At 41.3% G+C, this 18,460-nt stretch overlaps 1 protein-coding gene across 1 annotated transcript; it reads right to left on the reverse strand.

Annotated features, from left to right (window-relative positions):
* Nucleotides 1-355: 355 nt before the first annotated feature.
* On the reverse strand, nt 356-18,058 carry RTCB (RNA 2',3'-cyclic phosphate and 5'-OH ligase). Its single transcript, XM_081085186.1, has 12 exons — nt 17,884-18,058; nt 16,444-16,522; nt 15,023-15,090; nt 13,281-13,380; nt 10,883-11,039; nt 9,818-9,974; nt 8,725-8,884; nt 6,951-7,126; nt 6,235-6,423; nt 5,508-5,618; nt 3,972-4,091; nt 356-1,419 (listed from the first exon to the last, which is right to left on the reverse strand). The coding sequence occupies exons 1-12, from the start codon at nt 17,974-17,976 to the stop codon at nt 1,312-1,314; spliced, it is 1,518 nt and encodes a 505-aa protein (XP_080941312.1). The 5' UTR covers nt 17,977-18,058; the 3' UTR covers nt 356-1,311.
* Nucleotides 18,059-18,460: the final 402 nt, after the last annotated feature.

Consider the following 18,460-nt stretch of genomic DNA (forward strand, 5'->3'; position numbering starts at 1 on the left):
TAACTTATATTTATTGATAACTTTCAAGCTCTACCATAAAAAATGTTTTAAGTTACTGAGTGCTCAGAGTAAAGCCATGCTGTTATTTCCTATCATATATTTTACAGAGGAAGTCTGCTTTTCTCTAGCCTTCCAAATAGCATCTAGAGAAGATAGTCCAATGGGGGTGTGGGGGGAGGGAGGGAGGAGAGTTATTTTAAGTTGTGGGATGAGTTGTAAGAATATTTTTTAGGGTGAGTCTCTGAAAGCATCCTGGGAGACAATCAGAAAACATCAACATTGACCAAAGTGACACAAGTACAAATACTAATTGACCTAAGCTATAAAATATTAAACACAAAATATAAACAACCTATTACAACTTTATTAGACTTTTCTCTTTATTGGCTATTTGGATTCAACTGAGGCCTTAGTAACCTACTTTAACATCTTGAAGGTGTCAGTACATAACATGAAATGTGATTAGGTGGCACAAAACTAGTCAACTTGTCAACACCGAGCAACCAGTATCACAGATGTGGCCGTTTCCTGCTTTTATAATGATTCCATCACCCATGTAAAGGTATTGCAGCTGTAGTGCAAGTTATTATTTAAGAAAGGTTTGCCAGACCAGGCATAATTAATGACAGATACCAGCAATGCCATTTTGCAGACTAAGTCAAAACTCTGCCTTATATTTGGAATGAGAGAGGTAGCAACTCTATGAAAAATTACTTTTTCTTTTGGGTCCCTATTCCCACACTGCCACACATATTCCCTCCTCAATGTGTCCCATCAGCCAATCATCTAACATCCTGACATGACCTGTGGATACTCTCCCAGTAAAAGTGGTAGGATTTTGCTCAGCGCAGGGGAAGGAGGTAGACAGTGGATAAATGGACGAAGTGGCAAAAGGAGGGCAGAAACATTCTAAAACCTCATTTAACAGAATGTTCTTCATGACACCTCTCAGGATGTAGAGAAGAGCTTGGTGTAAAGAAGTTCATTCTGATGGTTACAGATTAGTATGACTGAGTAAGGTGGATTCTTGAACCACCCCCATCCACTAACAGGTTTCCCTAAAAATCTGTGGACAACCAGGGAGGAAGTGTATGCATCTCTTTCCAAATGGGGACCATGTGACTCCTCCCAGAAGGTGATTTTATAACACTGGTTCCCCAGGCATCAGCCTCCCCATCAGCCACTTGCAATGGGCGGTTACAGCAACACACTTTGGAACCTGTCAGGTCTCTGAGTTCTGATATCTGAAGAGCATTTCGGTCGACGTCCACTTCAGTAAGGGCATTGGAGTCCATGGCCACAGTCAGGGCTCTACCCTTTGATAACAGCAATCGGTCTCAGTTTAATGGCCTTCTTGCTGATTCCAGCATCATGGCAGGTGTTCACCACATCCGTCACGTTCTTATAGGACTCAGGAGCCTGCAGGAGTGGAGTTAAACATGGAGTTAAACTTCACTTGTAATTAAAGAAATGCACATTAAAACAATACTGAGACTTTCCCTCCCTATCAAATAAGCAAAGATTAAAAAGATGATTAAGTTCATGTTGGTAAAGGGGTAGTAAGATAAACACTCTCATCTTGTTTTATATTTTTTTGAAATTTCTCAAGATTTCCCTAAAGAACATGTATCACTTGAATAACTAAGAAAAGCAGCAAACACAACTGAATGAAACATGCACACTAATACCCAACTGGAAGGAAATGCACCAAACCACCCTATTAGTGGTAAATATCTTTAGATGGTGGAGTTATTGGTAGTTGTCAAAATTCCTGGAATTAACATGTATTATCTTCACAAGAAGGGAGAGTTATAAAATTCATATATATAACTAACACTATGTATGTGTTTGCATATATGTGTATATATGTACCCACACAAATTCTGCGGATTTCTAGCAAGACCTCCCTTCCTTTCTTCCTACCCACACTCACTGTTTTGCCACCATTAGAATGAATCTCATCACATACACCCTTTATCTCCATTTACGTCAACACAGCAGCTCAGGTCTCCCAGACCTATTCGCATAGAGCTCTGTACACAGCTCTGTACATACCCCCTTCTGGCCCATCTCTGTTCTCTTCTGATTTCTGAGACTTTTCCACTGTGGTCTCTCCAACTCCTTCCATTGACTCAAGTGCAAAATCCTTTCCCTCTTTCCTTCTTTAACATTCCCTTCACCTTTTCGTTCTTGCTGAATCATGGATTTCCCCTGAGGATGTTACTTCTGCCTCCAACTTTCTGAAATGGTAGCTGTCTTCTTTCTCAGACTAGGTCATGCCATTAGGCTGAGTGGGACACGTGTCCTTGCTCTTCCTGGTTCTTTACAGACCATTCTCCCTCCTTCCTCCCTAAACACTACCAGTTTTGAATCTTGCAGTCAGCATTTATTACCATCTACTACCTCTTCTTGTTGCAATTATCTCTTAGTCTCAATCACTCCCCATCATTCTGTGAAGATTTCTAGCCCCTTGCTCACTGTTACTCTCTCCTGCTATAATTCTGAGTGATTTCAGTTTTGAGGAAGAGGATTCTTTCAGTAGCCTGGCTTCTTAGTTCACTGACTTCTGTTCCTTAAATGCTTACCCTGGCCATTCTCTCCCTGGGTCATACCCCAGAATTTATTACCAATGATCACAAGTCCTTCATTATCTGTTCCAAGGCTGGTGATTACAGCCTAGGTTTCCAGCTCTCTCTCCATCGTGTTCTCTGGTAATCCTGCAAACCCATGAGACCTACAATCTCTTAGCAACACCCTCAACAATCTTGCTTCTTATTCACTGTGCTGCACTTGCAACCCTGATTAAAGGTAACCCAAGTTGGCCCAGCCAGTGGCTCAGTGGTTGAGCATCGACCCATGAACTAGGAGGACATGGTTCAATTCTGGTCAGGGCACATGCCCAGGTGTGGGCTTGATTCCCAGTTGGGAGCGTGCAATAGGCAGCTGATCAACGTTTCTATCTCTCTGTTCCTCTCCCTTCCTCTCTATCTAAAATAAAAAATCTATATATATAAAAGCCAAGCAACCGGAACGACTGGTCGTTATGATGCGCACTACAGCTGGCCAACTGGCCCAATGGGGGCAGGGCTGGCCGGCCAACCTCCCTTGGTCCTCCTGTCCCCAATCGGCCCCTGTAACCCCATCAGGGCTGGGGCCTGCCAACCAGACCACACCTGTGCACGAATTCGTGCGCTGGGCCTCTAGTAAACATATAAAAGGTAACCCAACCACTACTTCATGCCTGCACTTCTACAACTGAATGCACCTGACAACCCCCAACCACTGAATTTAGCTCAAGTGTGTCCTTGGTGCTGTCCTGGCAAATTACCTAAAATTTCACTAGACCAATTACTTTCTCTCTCTTTTAGTTAATTATGTCATACTTTCTCCTTCGTCCTCACTCTCAGCTGCTGGCCCTATCCCCTATTACTCTGAAAAACTGTTGTTTCTTAAACATCCAAGTATAATCTCACTTGGATTTTTGCACCTGCTGTTCTCTATGCCTGTAAAGCTTTCCCCTAGATACCCACATAGCCTGTTGCTCACTCCTTTCATCTCTTCATTCAAGCATCACCTTACCATACCTTATTTAAATTGCACCCACTTCCAATCTCTCCGTAACTCCCTTCCTATTTTTACTTTGTAGTACTTATTATCTAATGCACTATTGTTTTTACTATTTTGGAAAGTTTCATAAGGAAGGGATTTATGTTAGTTTTGTTCATTGCAGTATTCCTAGCATTTAAAACAGTACCTAACTAAAGCAGATGCTTAATAAGTATTAGCTAAATAACTGAATAAAAATATTGTAAAATATGCAGGTAAAAAATATACTAAGAGTAGTTAGTTATCTCTGGTTGGTGGAATTCTAGATTTTTTTGTATTCCCTAAAATCTCTTAATTAAACTTGTGTTGTTCTTAAAATCAGAGAAAAAAATAAAGTTATTAAAAAGTAAGGTTTTGTCACTTACCTCTTCCATAACCAGTTTGGGTGAGGCAACACGAATTGCAATTCCCATATCTGCCAATTTGTCTAAGACGTCCTGGAAATCTAAGTTACGTCGAGATTTTGCTCGGGACAATGCACGGCCCTAGATTGGGAAAGAAATGAACTTCACTTTATAAATTTTTTTTTTAAATATATTTTATTGATTTTTTTACAGAGAGGACGGGAGAGAGATAGAGAGTCAGAAACATCGATGAGAGAGAAACATCGATCAGCTGCCTCCTGCACATCCCCCACTGGGGATATGCCCGCAACCCAGGTACATGCCCTTGACCGGAATCGAACCCGGGACTTTTCAGTCCGCAGGCTGAGGCTCTATCCACTGAGCCAAACCGGTTTCGGCTCACTTTATAAATTTAATTTTGTATTTCTCATTACTGTTATCAACTCAATATGAACACATTAATTTTTAATTGTAAACAGTATGTCTGCTGTAACAAAATCTTTGTACTCTTTATGGTTTAAAAGTTTGCCAACCTTAGCCTTACTGACATTTTGGACCAGATAATTCTTTGTTGTGGGGGCTGTCCTGTACATTGTAGGATGTTTACCAACATCCTTCACCTCCACCCACCAGATGCCAAGAGCAAAACTCCCCTCCCCAAGCGTGACAATAAAAAATACCCCAGACGATGCTTGTGTGTATGACACGTCATACTGGTTTTGATTACTGGGTTAAAATTAGGAGTTGGGAGGCAGCTGGAAATGAAAAAGGATTAGAGAAAAGAGTAGGATTAAAACATATTTGTGACAGTTTGTGCTATGTGAGGGTATTCTAGACAGCTTCTATTTTCTACTACAGCACTAGCCAAGCACGCTAATGGCTTGCACAGGGCTTGGCAAACTGGTTTGCGAGCCAAATCTGGCCTACCACAGCTGTTTTTGTAAATTAAATTTTACTGGAACAGAGCAATGCCCATTTATTTATGTACAGTCTATGGCTGCTTTTCCACTACAATGGCACAATGGAACAGCTGTCACGCAGACCATATGACCCCCAAAACCTAAAATATTTAGTCTGTTGCTTTATAGAAAAAAGTTTACCAATGCCTTGCTTAGAAGAGGCAATATGTTGATATAATTATGCAGTCTACCCAAAGGCTCTGATTTGCAAATAGGGCATATCCCACAAATCTTGACTGGACCCACCCGTAAGGGGCAAATTATGAAAATGACTAGGCCCGGTGAAAGAGATAACTTGTGAGGTAAACCTGCATCAGTTAAAGTTGTACCAATTAGGCTAGTGTGACTGAGGTCTGGATTTTGTGGACTTGCAGAAATCAGAAATAGTTGCTGGCCTGACAATGACCCTGCTAGTAGAGATAATAGATGACTTCGGTTGGTTCACCAGACAGTATATATTATGGGGATAAATTCAGGTAGACGACAAGACCCAAACCTCAACTTTGTTAATGCTCAATCAAGTACATTTACCTCTTAAAATTCAAAACAATGACTAAACAGAAGAGAGCATTTCTAAGTAAGTTTTTATTTTCCTTACCGCTCCATGGCAGGTTGTCCCAAAGGTCTCAGTCATGCCCTGCTCAGTGCCAGTAAGAACGTAACTACAGGTTCCCATGGTGCCACCAATGAGCACTGGTTGTCCGGTGAGCTGAGGATGCACACAGATGAAACATGTTAAAATTCAGAAAAGCATGAGCTTTTTATGCCTGAGATTTAAATTGCCTCTTATATTGGAGGATTGTGGGAGAAACCTGAGCTTCTAATTGCATTTCTCTACAACTATATTGACATTATTTTGATTCTTTGATAATAGAGAAGGGAGGAAAGATGAAGGGAATAAAAATGGGAAGACCGGTAAGGCAGCAGAAGGCAGACTGAATGCAAGAGCAAAGCATTCAGGGCAAGGTCATTAGGAGGAACCATCCCAGTGAGGCACCTGCCTCTCCAGGCTTCAGTTTCCTCATCTGTGAAATGGGAGTGGGTTAAGGTCTTTCTAACTCCATCACAGTCAGACACCAAAAAGATAAAAAGAATGAAACAGATTGAGTTTAATCTTAATCCTGTCTTCCAATCATTCAAAGTACTTAAAAACAGAATCTAAAGTATAGATGATGGGGAGAGTCTGCTTCAGATATTAGAAATCAGTTTTCATGGATGACAGATTTTCTTTTCATAACTGCTGTTTTCCTATTTAAATTAACCATCTTTAGAACTACCTAAGTCATGCACCCACTTCCTGAAACCACAAATGGTTTAGCACGTACTTGGTAATCAACAGCAATGAGGGGATGGTGAGGAGGGAAAGCTCGGGTGGATCCCTTCCTGTGTACTAACAGGGTCCGCTCCTTTCCATCCACCACATGCTGTTCCACTTTGGCGATATTGTGAGAAACATCATAGATGACGTGTAGGTCCAAGTCATCAGGGGTTGTGTTGAATACCTTGGCAAAAGCCTAAAAGAAAAAGCTTAAGTTAAATGCAGCCAGAACCAGCTCTTCAAAACTCATCTTGCTAATCCCAGTGAGTCTGTTCCGGAAGGGAGCGAGGGATTTAAGAGTTCAAAAACAGTAGTATTACTCATCTTCACGTAAAGGTAAAAACTGTCTTTTAGACCACCTAGGAATTCCATTCCATAAATTCCAAGTTTGGCTGGAAAGCTTCTTGACTATTCTTGACCCCTCCCTTCAGAACTGACTCTTCCTCAGCCTTCTGAATCGTAGTGAATGGTACTTCTAGCCTCTCCAGGCTCAAGGAAAATTCCAGGAATAATGTTGGCTTCTTTCTTCCCTCATTCCCCACACCTGATAGTCTGCTTATTTATTTTAAGGAGATACCAAAAGCTTACAGTGCCAATATTTTAAATATTTATTATATAAATTTCCAAAACCACATTTTCCAAAACCCTGATTTGACTACACTGTTTAAAGCTACACTTAACTTCATCATGAGTAAGTTGGAACAGAAGAGCAACTTCAAGTACCTGACGGGTTAAGAAGGTCATGGAAGAGCGGTTGACCCAGGCATAGTTCCCAGCTGCTGCCATTCCCTTCAGGTAGTCCTGACCCTCTGGAGAAGCGATTCGAGCACAAGCCAACTGACGGTCATTGACTATAATCTTGTCTCTCTTCATGGCTTTCTCCATAGCAACCAGGGCATCTGGAACAAGAGAGTAGCAAGTCCAAACCAGCCAGCTTTCACGAAATAATTCAGATTTCTTACAGAAAGGTACGATACATTCAAACCCATTCTATAAAAAAAAGAAGTTAAATACAACTTTCCCTTTGAAGTGTTTCTCAGTTCATCTATTGGCTTGGTCAAGATATATTATTGAGACTATTTTCTATCAGAACTGTGACACAAGCTAAGTGGGCTACAAAGACAACATCTGCCCTCCAGGGACTTATAAGGGAAACAAGGTATTTACACGCACAGCAACAACATGTACTAGTTACTCCTTTACTGGCATGTAAATGAATTAAGAACAGAAGTAGTAAACATTTTATATCATCATGGTTTTTAAAAATAATTTTTAGTGACTTAGTGTAAAAGAACTGGATACAAGTTGCCAGACCTGGAGGAAAATCAAATTCATGACAAGTGTAGAGAAGAACTCAGCATAAAGTTAAAAAATTCTAGTAAATGCTCCATATATTTGCTACATGAAATATTTTAAGGGGTCAGGCTGGCACAAATTATTAAATTCTCATAGGATGAAATGTACATATAAGGATGAACTATAATATGCAATTTAAAGTTCACAATAATTTCCATATCTCTATAAATTTTCATATATTCATAAATCCTTTCAAACATTCTATTAAGTATTCAGAGCGATCTTCCTACTATTTCCCTGCTTCCTATTTTTGTTCATGCTGCCTTTTGGTCATGAGTGTCCTTTGTTTATGACTGTCCAAACTGCAAACATTATGTGGCCATGAAGCCACTTCTGAAATACTGGCATGTTTTTCTTTTATCTCTTCTATAATATTTAATCCATCACTACCTTCTGTCTTTACCCTTTCTTTGTAATGAACATCACATCTCTCTCATGAGACAATGTGAGGGCAGAGTTCTTGCCTATTCCATCACAGAATCCACTGTAACACCTAATCAGTACGTAAATTTAATACATATTTGTTATATTATGTCTACAACATAAATTCCCCATTTAAGGTCCTTCTTGCTCTTTCTCGGCCAGATAATAATTTTAAGAGGACAACAAAATAGCTGGAGCCAACATTTACTGAGTACCAAGCATCAGACACTGATGTAAATAATTTACATATATTTCATTTAATCTCCTATGAAAACACCATATGAAATAATTATTATTCCCATTTTTTTTTTTCAGACAAGGAAATTAAGGCCTAGTGAAGTTAATTTGTTCAAGGTCTAGTTAGAAGAACCAGGGTAAAAATCTACACAGGATAGCTACAGAGCTTTCTTTCTGAAATCTCTATATAGCTCCCCATAAAACGTACATTTGGGTCCAGCCCAGCCAGTGTGGCTCAGTGGTTGAACATCACCCTATGATCCAGGAGATCACAATTCGATTCCCAGTCAGGACCCATGCCTGGGTTGTGGGCTAGGTTCCCAGTGGGGGGGGGGGGGGGGGGCGGGGGGAGAGGGGCATGCAGGAGGCAAGCTGATCAATGATTCTCTCTCATCATTGATGTTTCTCTCTCTCTCCCCTTCTCTCTGAAATCAATAAAAATATATTTTAAAAAAAGAAAAAAACTAGGTCCAGAATATACCTGTGGCTACTTGGTGGCCCAAGCCTCTGCTTCCACTGTGGATCATCACGCACACCTGTCCTTTATGGTCGATGCCCATCTTCTTAGCAGCATACTCATTGAAAATCTCATCTACAACTTGGATTTCTGCATAGTGGTTACCTGCTCCCAGGGTCCCCAACTGAAAATACAAGAATGTCTGGTAAAATAGCTTCTAATCTGATAAAAAATCCATTTAAAAGTAAATAGGTAAAAAACAAACAATAACAAAACAAGAAAACAATCACACAAATAGTGTTTTATGTAACAAAAATATTTCTAAGCTTTTGAAATGCTTCACTCATTTTAAGCAATAGTCCACACAACAGAGATAAGGCAGAGCAGCTCCTGAAGTTTATTGTATCATCTGCTTGAGGCACACACATATCAAAAGCTTCATAAACCAAAAACCATACCATTAAGTGGCTCAAATGACATTTTAAACATTATTGGGAGAAGGGTCAAGTTTGGAGATGAACAACTATGAGTTCACTGACATCATTATCCATCATTGAAAGTCTATGTCCCTTAACTGGAGCTAATAGATGATTTAGGAAACCAGAGTATGGCAGTGCTTGAAGAGTTTTTAGAAGTTGCCTAGCTTTAACTATCCCAATTTTCAGATGAGAAAATGAGACCCAAATAGGCAAAAAAGACTTGCCCAAGGTCACAGTGAATTACTGGCAAAGCCATCAAAATTAGTTGTAATATCTGGTATATTCTTATCTCATGGATACCAATAATTGACAAGGCATCTCTTTTCATCTTAGATATGAGAAAACTTTCAGCCAAATCTTAGATTGTCAAAGCAATTTTAGCATACATTTTAAGCCTGATCCCATTTTTTCCCATCCACTAATTCATGGTATCTTGTTTTATCTTATGAAAATTGGCAAGATCCTGATAACTTTTTAAAAGAGTAAGAATGAAGCACAAACAAATTTGTGCTCATTCTGATATACTCTGAAAAACCGGGGGATGTGTATTTCCTACATAGAAGACACATTTTTTTCCACCACCACCAAAAAAATACTATGAAAAATATTACCATGTCCCCCTCCAAAGTGAGTGTTACCTGAGGAAGGCCTCTTTTTTTCGCCCTCGCGGAGACCTTATTGGGGTCAGCCTGCAGCATCCTTCCATACTCCTCACAGTGCTCCTTGTCTTCGGCCCAGGCGTAGCCTTCTCTTAGCGACCAGTCCACACCCATCTCCAAGGCCTCTTCCAAGTCTCTGAGGGAGCAATAAGGTGCTGGTCATTTCACAGTCAAGGCAGATCAAAACCTAGGGATGATGAAAATCTCAAAGGGTAGAGGAAAAGCTACATTTACCAACTATCGCCTGTGTACCAGGCATTGTGCCAGATAGAAAGTTTATGCTCTCAGCAACTTTAAAGTTTTCTGAGGAAAGCAGCTTCATAAATAACTGCAATATAAAACAGTAAATGCTACATCAGAGATGATTACAGTTCTTCCTTGACATTTACATAGCCCTTTATTTATAGTTTTCAAATCTTATTTACATTAAATTTGCCTCTCTGATCCTGCATTCCATGAGGTGCTAATCAAGCAGCCAAAGATTTATGACCATACTCAGATGTCACTACCATTAACTTTACCACAGCTACCTGCCTTCATTAATAATTTATGGAAAATTAGTCAAGTAATACATAAAACTATCTAAATGTCCTTAGGCGACACAGGTTTTAAGCTCTATTCCTACCTTCACTGAAGTACAATATGGCTTTACTGCACCTGCATTTAGAAGTCAAGATGCACATACATTAAAACCCCTAGAAGGAAAAAGCTCTCTCTGATCTTCATCTAAGGTACAGATGTCTTCCAAAACAGTGCCAGGAAAAATTGCAGTGTTCAATGTTCCTGCCTGCTACAGCCCACTCCAAACATTATTTATAGGACAAAATTCCTACCTAAAAATTTATAAAAATGAGTATTTATTTATATGTTCCAGGCATGCTTTTCAAAGTGGGCTAGACCTTATGCTTAAAAAACCAATTCATTCCACTTCCTGTAAAGAGGTGAACAATCCCCATCTCCTAAGTGTCCTGAATTGGAAATGATTGTGAGGGTCTTATGGGCATTATTTCTCTCACTCCATTTATTAGAACCTTGTGCGCTTACTTGGCATTCATTGGGATGACACCTTTGGATCCCACCCCAACAGGGATGTGGTCAAACATAGCTTGGGCAAGTTGCTCCTTCACAGGCTGGACATCGCTTTCATCTAAATTGGTTCTTAGCAAGCGAACCCCACAATTGATGTCAAATCCGACACCACCTACAAAACAGAGAAAAGTCAGTCAACTATTAAGAAAATCAGGCAGTTGGGCATTGTGACCTGTGGTTGCCCATCACTGATGAGGGTTTAAAGACAGCCATTCTTTTAAAAGTAACTTTTTATAGTGGCCAATAAAGGGGTTCTCTGTGGGTAAAGTCTGATGATACCAAAACAATGTAAAGTAACTGACATACTAAAGGTACTTTGTGGGCCAGAGAGGCAATAATGAACAATGAATAACATCTAGACCAGAGATTAAAATGTGGATTATGTTTCTTTCCTTGATCACTCTTGTTTGAAGTTTATGAATTCTATTGCTTTTTTTTTTTTAAATCTTTACTGATGAGAATATTACCAATGTCCTTCTTTCCCCCCCCTCCTTGCCCCCATCCTGCCCTGCCCCAGCCCCTCACTGCCCTATTATCTGTGTCCATAGGTAATGCATATATGCATATAAATTCTTTGGTTAATCTCTTCCCGCCCTTCCTCTCCCCACTTCCCACTGAGATTCATCAGTCTGTTCCCTGTTTCCATGCCTCTGGTTCTATTTTATTCACCAGTTTATTTTGTTTCATTAGATTCCTTGTTGTGTGCACTTGAAAAAAATGTGTTTTCTATGGTTCTGAGATGCACTGGAATGGCTGTATACACACAACCATGAATGTAAATCAGAGGTTAAGGTGTCAAATTTGTCAACTGCATTGTTCAAATCCTCTATATCAGGGGTGGGCAACCCCTGGCACGCATGCCAAAAATGGCACACCAGTAACTTTTGCTGGCACGCGAAACCCTTTCTTATAATCTTCCATTTACAATTTTTTTCTTAATATCGACTCTCTTATTTTTCAGATAAATTCAGTGTAGCTGCATCTTAGATAAATAAATAATTTTACATAACAATTATCTTAAAGACCATAGACATGGATTGACGAGATTGGGGAAGAACAATTTCAATAGTGTTGAAAACGAACTATTGAGGACTTGGAATGCCATTCCAGAAAATTTTTTCTGTTTAAAAAACTTTGCAACAGCGTTATTCTCCATGTTTTCATCCACATACGCTTGTGAATCTTTGTTCTCAGTGATGAATTCTGTTAAGTCTCGTAATAGGAGTAGCCTGACAGATGAAAGTAGTAGCTCGTGCATATCTCTGAAGGTCACGAAATATAAACCTGATGTAAAATCTCTGTCATCAGTGATGCAGCAGCAAAAGTCCCACTGATATATCAAACGAAGTCATAAAGTTTTCTGTCGGACTATCAGTGTACATGTATACATTAAAAAATAAGTGTATCTTTCATCATCATATACTGTGTTTTTGTCGTTCAAATGAATTTTATTATTTCTTCAAGGTTTTTCACATACGTACACCTTAAGAGATATCAAGTAGGCATAACATGTTCTCAAAAATTAGGGTTGGCACGCAGAAGAATTTTGAGTCAGAGATTTTGCTGGTTTTGGCATGCACTCACAAAAAGGTTGCCCACCCTGCTCTATATCCTTACTGAGTGAAAGCTGCCATTACCTCAAGAAAACCAGTATTTAATGTGGGGCTCATGCATTTGTACTTTTGTCTCTGGATTGTAGCCTCACAAATCCTTGCTGCCATAATAGCTTTCCCAAGCTCTCAAAGAGATTTCAAAATTTTTTAAATCTAGCCTTCCTTGTTATTCCCAGCAAGGGATTTATCTGAAACATCCATGTTCACCAGTGCCAGAGGCAAAACTCTCAAGATGTAATTTACACCCCCCCCCCCCCCCCCAGATTCTGATGTGAATTATTTTCAGTGAAAGCACACACAGCAGGAAAGACATATACCACTGGAGGTGAATATGATGACAATGAAAGCAAACACCGGGTACTTGCTATGTGCCTAGCACTGTTCTAAGTATTTTCCACAGCTTAACTCATTTAATCCTTACAATGATGCTGCAATTTGCCCAAGAGGTAACTGTGACATAAAGGTACATACTTTGCCAGGAAAGTGTTTGTTCTGTAGCCAATGTCTGAATAGCACCTGGCATATAGTAAGAGCCTGAAGCATTCTCATAACTATATGCTTTACTTGATATTTTAAGAGCCTCTGAGTGTCCACAATTAATTCTCTCAGTAAACGAGGAAAAGAAGTGATAGTGTTGGGTGAGACAGAGAAGCACACAGGAAGCAGCCATGCTCTGGTTCACCGAGGCGATGATACGCTGAGAGGAGCTACACACTGACAGCAGCATGCAGTCACCTTACCTGGGGACACCACTGCTTCAGGGTCATTCATATCAAAGGCTGCCATATTCCCAATAGCAAACCCATAACCTGAATGGACATCAGGAAGCCCAATAGATCGCTGAAAGAGAGTTAGAGAATGAAATACAGCTTTTTTAACCTGGCACTCTGGTTGCCTGATGATCCTGATACTAATTCTCAGAGAGGCTGCAAGCTAAAGCCTTACCCAAATCAAGATCCTATTTTCATAAAATATTCTCTATTGGTGAAAATTAGGTGTAAACATTCGTAATCACGAAGTTAGTACAGTGGAGAAAATCCTTCTTATAAAGTCTGACCATTAACTAAGGAAACCTAAACAGAAAAGCCTCAGTATAACATGATAACAAGTGGACCACAGACTACCTTTGATGTGCTATCACATTTTAAAGGCATCAAAAGATAGATACTGACAAGTTGTGGTCATGTCAGGTTAAAAGGAGAGAAATACCCGATTTATATAGGTCCTTGGTATTTAAGCAATCACAGACAAATGTAATCCATTTAATGGTATGCATACTGTATACTTTCTACATCTGGGACCTAGAAAGGGATCCTGATCCAGGAGGAATGCAGGTAAAACAGGGTGAGGATTTATGGAGATACCAGACACCTGTGAGTTCTTCATATCCATAAGCCCTGTCTTTTTATCCCTGCCTCCCCACTGCCCAGCATAGAAACTGGCATTAAGACCTCAAAAAATGTCTGTAGAATGGAATCATTTTTAACATCTGCCTGTAATGATGGAATCTGAACGTTAGACTGCAGTGGGGGCCCACTTATACCATCCAGTTTTATCTCTGTTGCCTTCACTACCTTTTTCTTTTTTTTCCTGTACAAGCTAATAACATTTATTTTACTTGTTCCCTTAAACAAAAGGAGCAAGAGGCCCAGGCCACCATCCCTGTGATACCCTCAGCAGACAGGGAGACGCAGGGGTGAGGCCTAAGGCGGCACAGGTCGGGAAACCTGAGCAGGATGCTGGTCTGGCCCCTTGTCTGCGCAGAATGGCTTGGAGGGGAGGAATGACCTTTGGGGGGAGAGGTCAGGGTCATGTGAGAGGCCCCACCCAGTCCACAGCCTGAAGGCCAGAACAAGCATCTTGAGAATGAGTAAGAACACCTCTGTTGGGGCCCGAGGCCTGAGCTCCAGGTCACTGGGGCTCCATTAATTCACTCCCCTCATTCATTCCTGGGTTGGAGCCTTCTCTGGTTCCCCCGGTTCCTGGACTGCAACTGGTTGCTCTGTATTGTAACTAATTTTCTGCCTCATCACTACCCTTTTTTTCAGTCATGTCCAGAAAGCTATACTGTCCTCTCTCCCTCTCAATCCCAACCCTTAAACTTCTTTCCGTTCCTTCTCCAATCATTCTCTTAAATGGGGCAAGTGAAAACTACAGTTGTGGTGTATACTAATCCAGGAAAAATGATGTATAATGACAAAAAAACAAGAACACATTAAAAACTACTTCCAAAGTTCTCAAACGCTTATAGGCTGCAACCAGAATCTGTGATATTATTCAGGCCCATTATTTCTTTATGTCCCAGGGTTATTTCTAGATGTTCAAAATCAGTGGTCGCCAACCGGTGGTCTGCGAGGTCTGAAAGGTTGGCGACCGCTGGTCTAAATGACACCACTAGAGTTAGGCATGGTCATTTGTCTATTCAACAAACTTTTAGACTAAGAGAAAATATAAATGATTAAAGCTCTGAACATGGACTCACATGAACAATCCCAGGCAGGGCTGCCACATTGCCAATCTGTTTCATGGCAGGCAGGAAGCCACCAACACCTGAAGACAAAAATCCAAAATTAGAGGACACATTTGCTTTTTAGTAAGTATATTTGTACATTTCTAGGTTGCGTTACATGAAGGGAAGTGATAAGGCTACTAAAACAATATAAAAGGACATTTGAGATGGAAGTGTGAAGGCAGCTTCTTTAGATGGCAGCACATGCGCAGAGACAGGGGTCCTCAAACTACGGCCCGTGGGCCACATGCGGCCAGGGGAAAACATTTATCCGGCCTGCCGGGTTTTTTTGCTGCTGCTGCCTGTTGCTTAGCAGCCGACTAGTTTTTTTTTAAACTATAGTCCGGCCCTCCAACGGTCTGAGGGACAGTGAACTGGGCCCCTGTTTAAAAAGTTTGAGGACCCCTGCGCAGAGAGGTAGCAAGGGCGACCAGACTAATGACAAACACCTGTCAGTGTTCTGTGCAAACCAGGGAAGGTTGTTTGCAAAATACTGGGAAATGTAAAACACAATTATTAAACATTATGTTGTCAATATAAAAAAATGTATTCTTTCATAGTTCACCTTATTTATCAAAAAACATCAATATTGGTTTTACTCTAAGTGACAAAGAGGGGCAATGTAGAGTTGAAAAAACACGGGATTAAGAGTCAGGGAACTGGGGTTCTATTCTAGCTCCAGTTCTGTCCCTTGGTCGCTGTCATTTTAGGCAAGTGAACATACTGTGGCAGGAGGCAGGTGGGACTAAGTTTGTTGATCTAAAAAATAAAAGGATTAACATTAGATATCAACTCCACCATTACTATTAGAGCTTTTTACATTTATCTCATAAGTTCACTGTAATCCTGCAAAATAGGTGTAATAAAATGTCCTTTATAGATGAGATAACTGAATTAATTAAGGCTAATCAGTGTACTGGTTAAGAATACTGACTTTGGAATCAGTTACTTCTGGGTCTGAAATCTGACTCTGTCACCAAGAGGTTGTGCAACCTCTGACAATTAAAATTAGTTAGCCTCACTGAACCTTGACTTGCACATCTTTAAACTGGAGATAGTATCTTCCTCTTAGAATTCCTCTAAGAATTCCATGAGATAACCTAAATTAAGCACCTGGTAAAGTGCCTGGCACACAGTAAATGCACAATAAATGATAGCTCTTATTATTATCCAAAGTTGGCTTCAAAACCAAGCAGTTCCATCCAACTGGTTTCTACAAGGTCCGTTAGCTAACAATATAAGCACAAATTAAAAACAGTTTTTTGGGTCTCATTTCAAGTCTTGGTCGTTTCTTGACAATATTTCTGTACTTTTAAATAATTATCTGAATTACCATATTTTTCAGGCTACAGGAAAGACATACTTGACCACATATAAAATTCTAATGCACTTACCGCCACCTCGACACGCATTCCTTAATTCCTCAAACATTAATTTTTCCAGAGCATCATTTACATAGAAAATTCCTTCAACCTGGTACCAAAGAAAATGAAGAACTATGTCTGAGCACATGTACATGACATACAGACACTGGATAGAATACAAATACTGTATGCAATATTCATTTTGCTTTACTCTTTATAAAATACTTTCACATTACCTTAAACAAGCAGAAAACTTCCTACAACAAAGTACAAGATGTTCCCATCCTTAAACACAGTTGCCCCCGAAAAACGTGGGGGTTTAAGGCACTGACAAACCCCTCCCCCAACCAAGTAGTTGAAAATCTGTGTATAACTTTTGAACCCCCTCCCCAAAAACTTTTAACGACGAATAATAGTCTAACTGGAAGCCTTACTGATACCGTGAACAGTTAACATGTACTTTGTATATGTACTAGTACTATATTCTTACAGTAAAGTAAGCTAGAGAAAAGGAAATCATAGTATTTATTGAAAAAAAAAAATCCATGTATAAATGGACCCATGCAGCTCAAACCTGAGTTGTTCACGGGTCAACTGTATCTCTTAAAAATGTAGTATTTTGAAAGGTTCACCAATGGTTTTATTCATTCTCCTATTCTCAAGGCCACCTTTAAGAATGTAACAGGTAAAACACTTTGGACAGGTGATAAAAGTCTTCCAATTGCTCTTACTGCCCAAAGGTGTTCTTGTGCTTGTACAGTATCGATGGGTTTCAGTGTGGTGACTGCGGGAGGGGCTCTAGGGAATGAGGCAGAAGAGGGTGAAGAGGGGACCAATGGTGACAGATGGAGACTTGACTTGGGGTGGTGCACACACAATGCAGGGCACAGATGACGCGTAGAATTGGGCACCTGAAACCTGCACCCATCTGTTAACCAGTGTCACCCCCATGCCTGCCGTGAGGAACAAAACCGCTTTATTAAAAACCAACGCGGAGCAGCGAACGCTACCATCTGGTTCGGGCGAACCCGCATCTGTAAAGGTCACATGACCAGCAGGACGCGGAGGCATGGAGTTCCAGTCCCAGCAACTCTACCCCGGACTGGCCGCGCCACCTCGTCAAAGGCAACGAACGTCCCCGAAGCCCGGGAATGGAGCGCCTCGTACGGGGCGTTTGTGACACTCATGTGTGAAAAGGGCCTGCCAACGGCGCCTTCGCACTTGCTGGGAACCCGCCTAGACAAACCCCGCTTTGCTCGTCCACGTGGTCTGGAGACCCTTCAGCGGGGAGACGGGGTCGGGACCCCGGTCCCGAGGCCAGAGGGTGGGGTGAGAGGGGCTCTGACGGGGTTGGGGCGGCCCCGGCGCTCGTGGGGCAACGGGAGGGCGAGGAGGCCCGGCGGGAGGCTGAGGCGCCGCGAGCCCCCGGCGGGAAGGCCCCGCCACCGGCTCTCGCTCCCCCCGTCTCACCTGCATGTTGGGCACGAAGCCCTTCTTGATTCGCCAGCAGTTTTTATTGATCTTTTCCAAGAACTGCAGCTCATCGTTGTAGTTGCGACTCATGGCGGCGACTACGGGTATCAACGCCCGGCGCCGCTTTGAAGAGAGCTGCCGCGCTGTCCCGGGGTCCTGAGCGCCACTTCCGGAACTCAGCGCGCAGGCGCGGCCGGCTCCGCAACAGGAGGGGCTACGGCAAGTGCCGAGGTCCCAAACTCGTCGCACAACCGCTTTTCTCTCAGGTAAGTTAGACTGCCCTCCCGTGTTTACCTTTTTTGGGTAGTCACTAGTCATTGTCTCCAAGGCTAAAGCCAAGCGAGCTAAATCCAGCAGTTTTTAGCACGACCTAGCTACCTTTTGCTTTGGAAGTGCTTGCAGTACTGGAAAACGTGCTGAATCTGGGTCGGGTCGCCGCTCAAATGAATAAATCAGCCTGGAGTTTCATCCCCACCAGCTGAGAAAGATGAACATGTTTAAATAAATGCCACCACTGAACATTTGTAATGTTTCAGAATGAATTTGTGGATATACCTTGAGTAACTTTTATATC

The sequence above is a fragment of the Myotis nattereri genome (assembly GCF_964212035.1).
Source record: "Myotis nattereri genome assembly, chromosome: 2".
Taxonomy (NCBI): domain Eukaryota; kingdom Metazoa; phylum Chordata; class Mammalia; order Chiroptera; family Vespertilionidae; genus Myotis; species Myotis nattereri.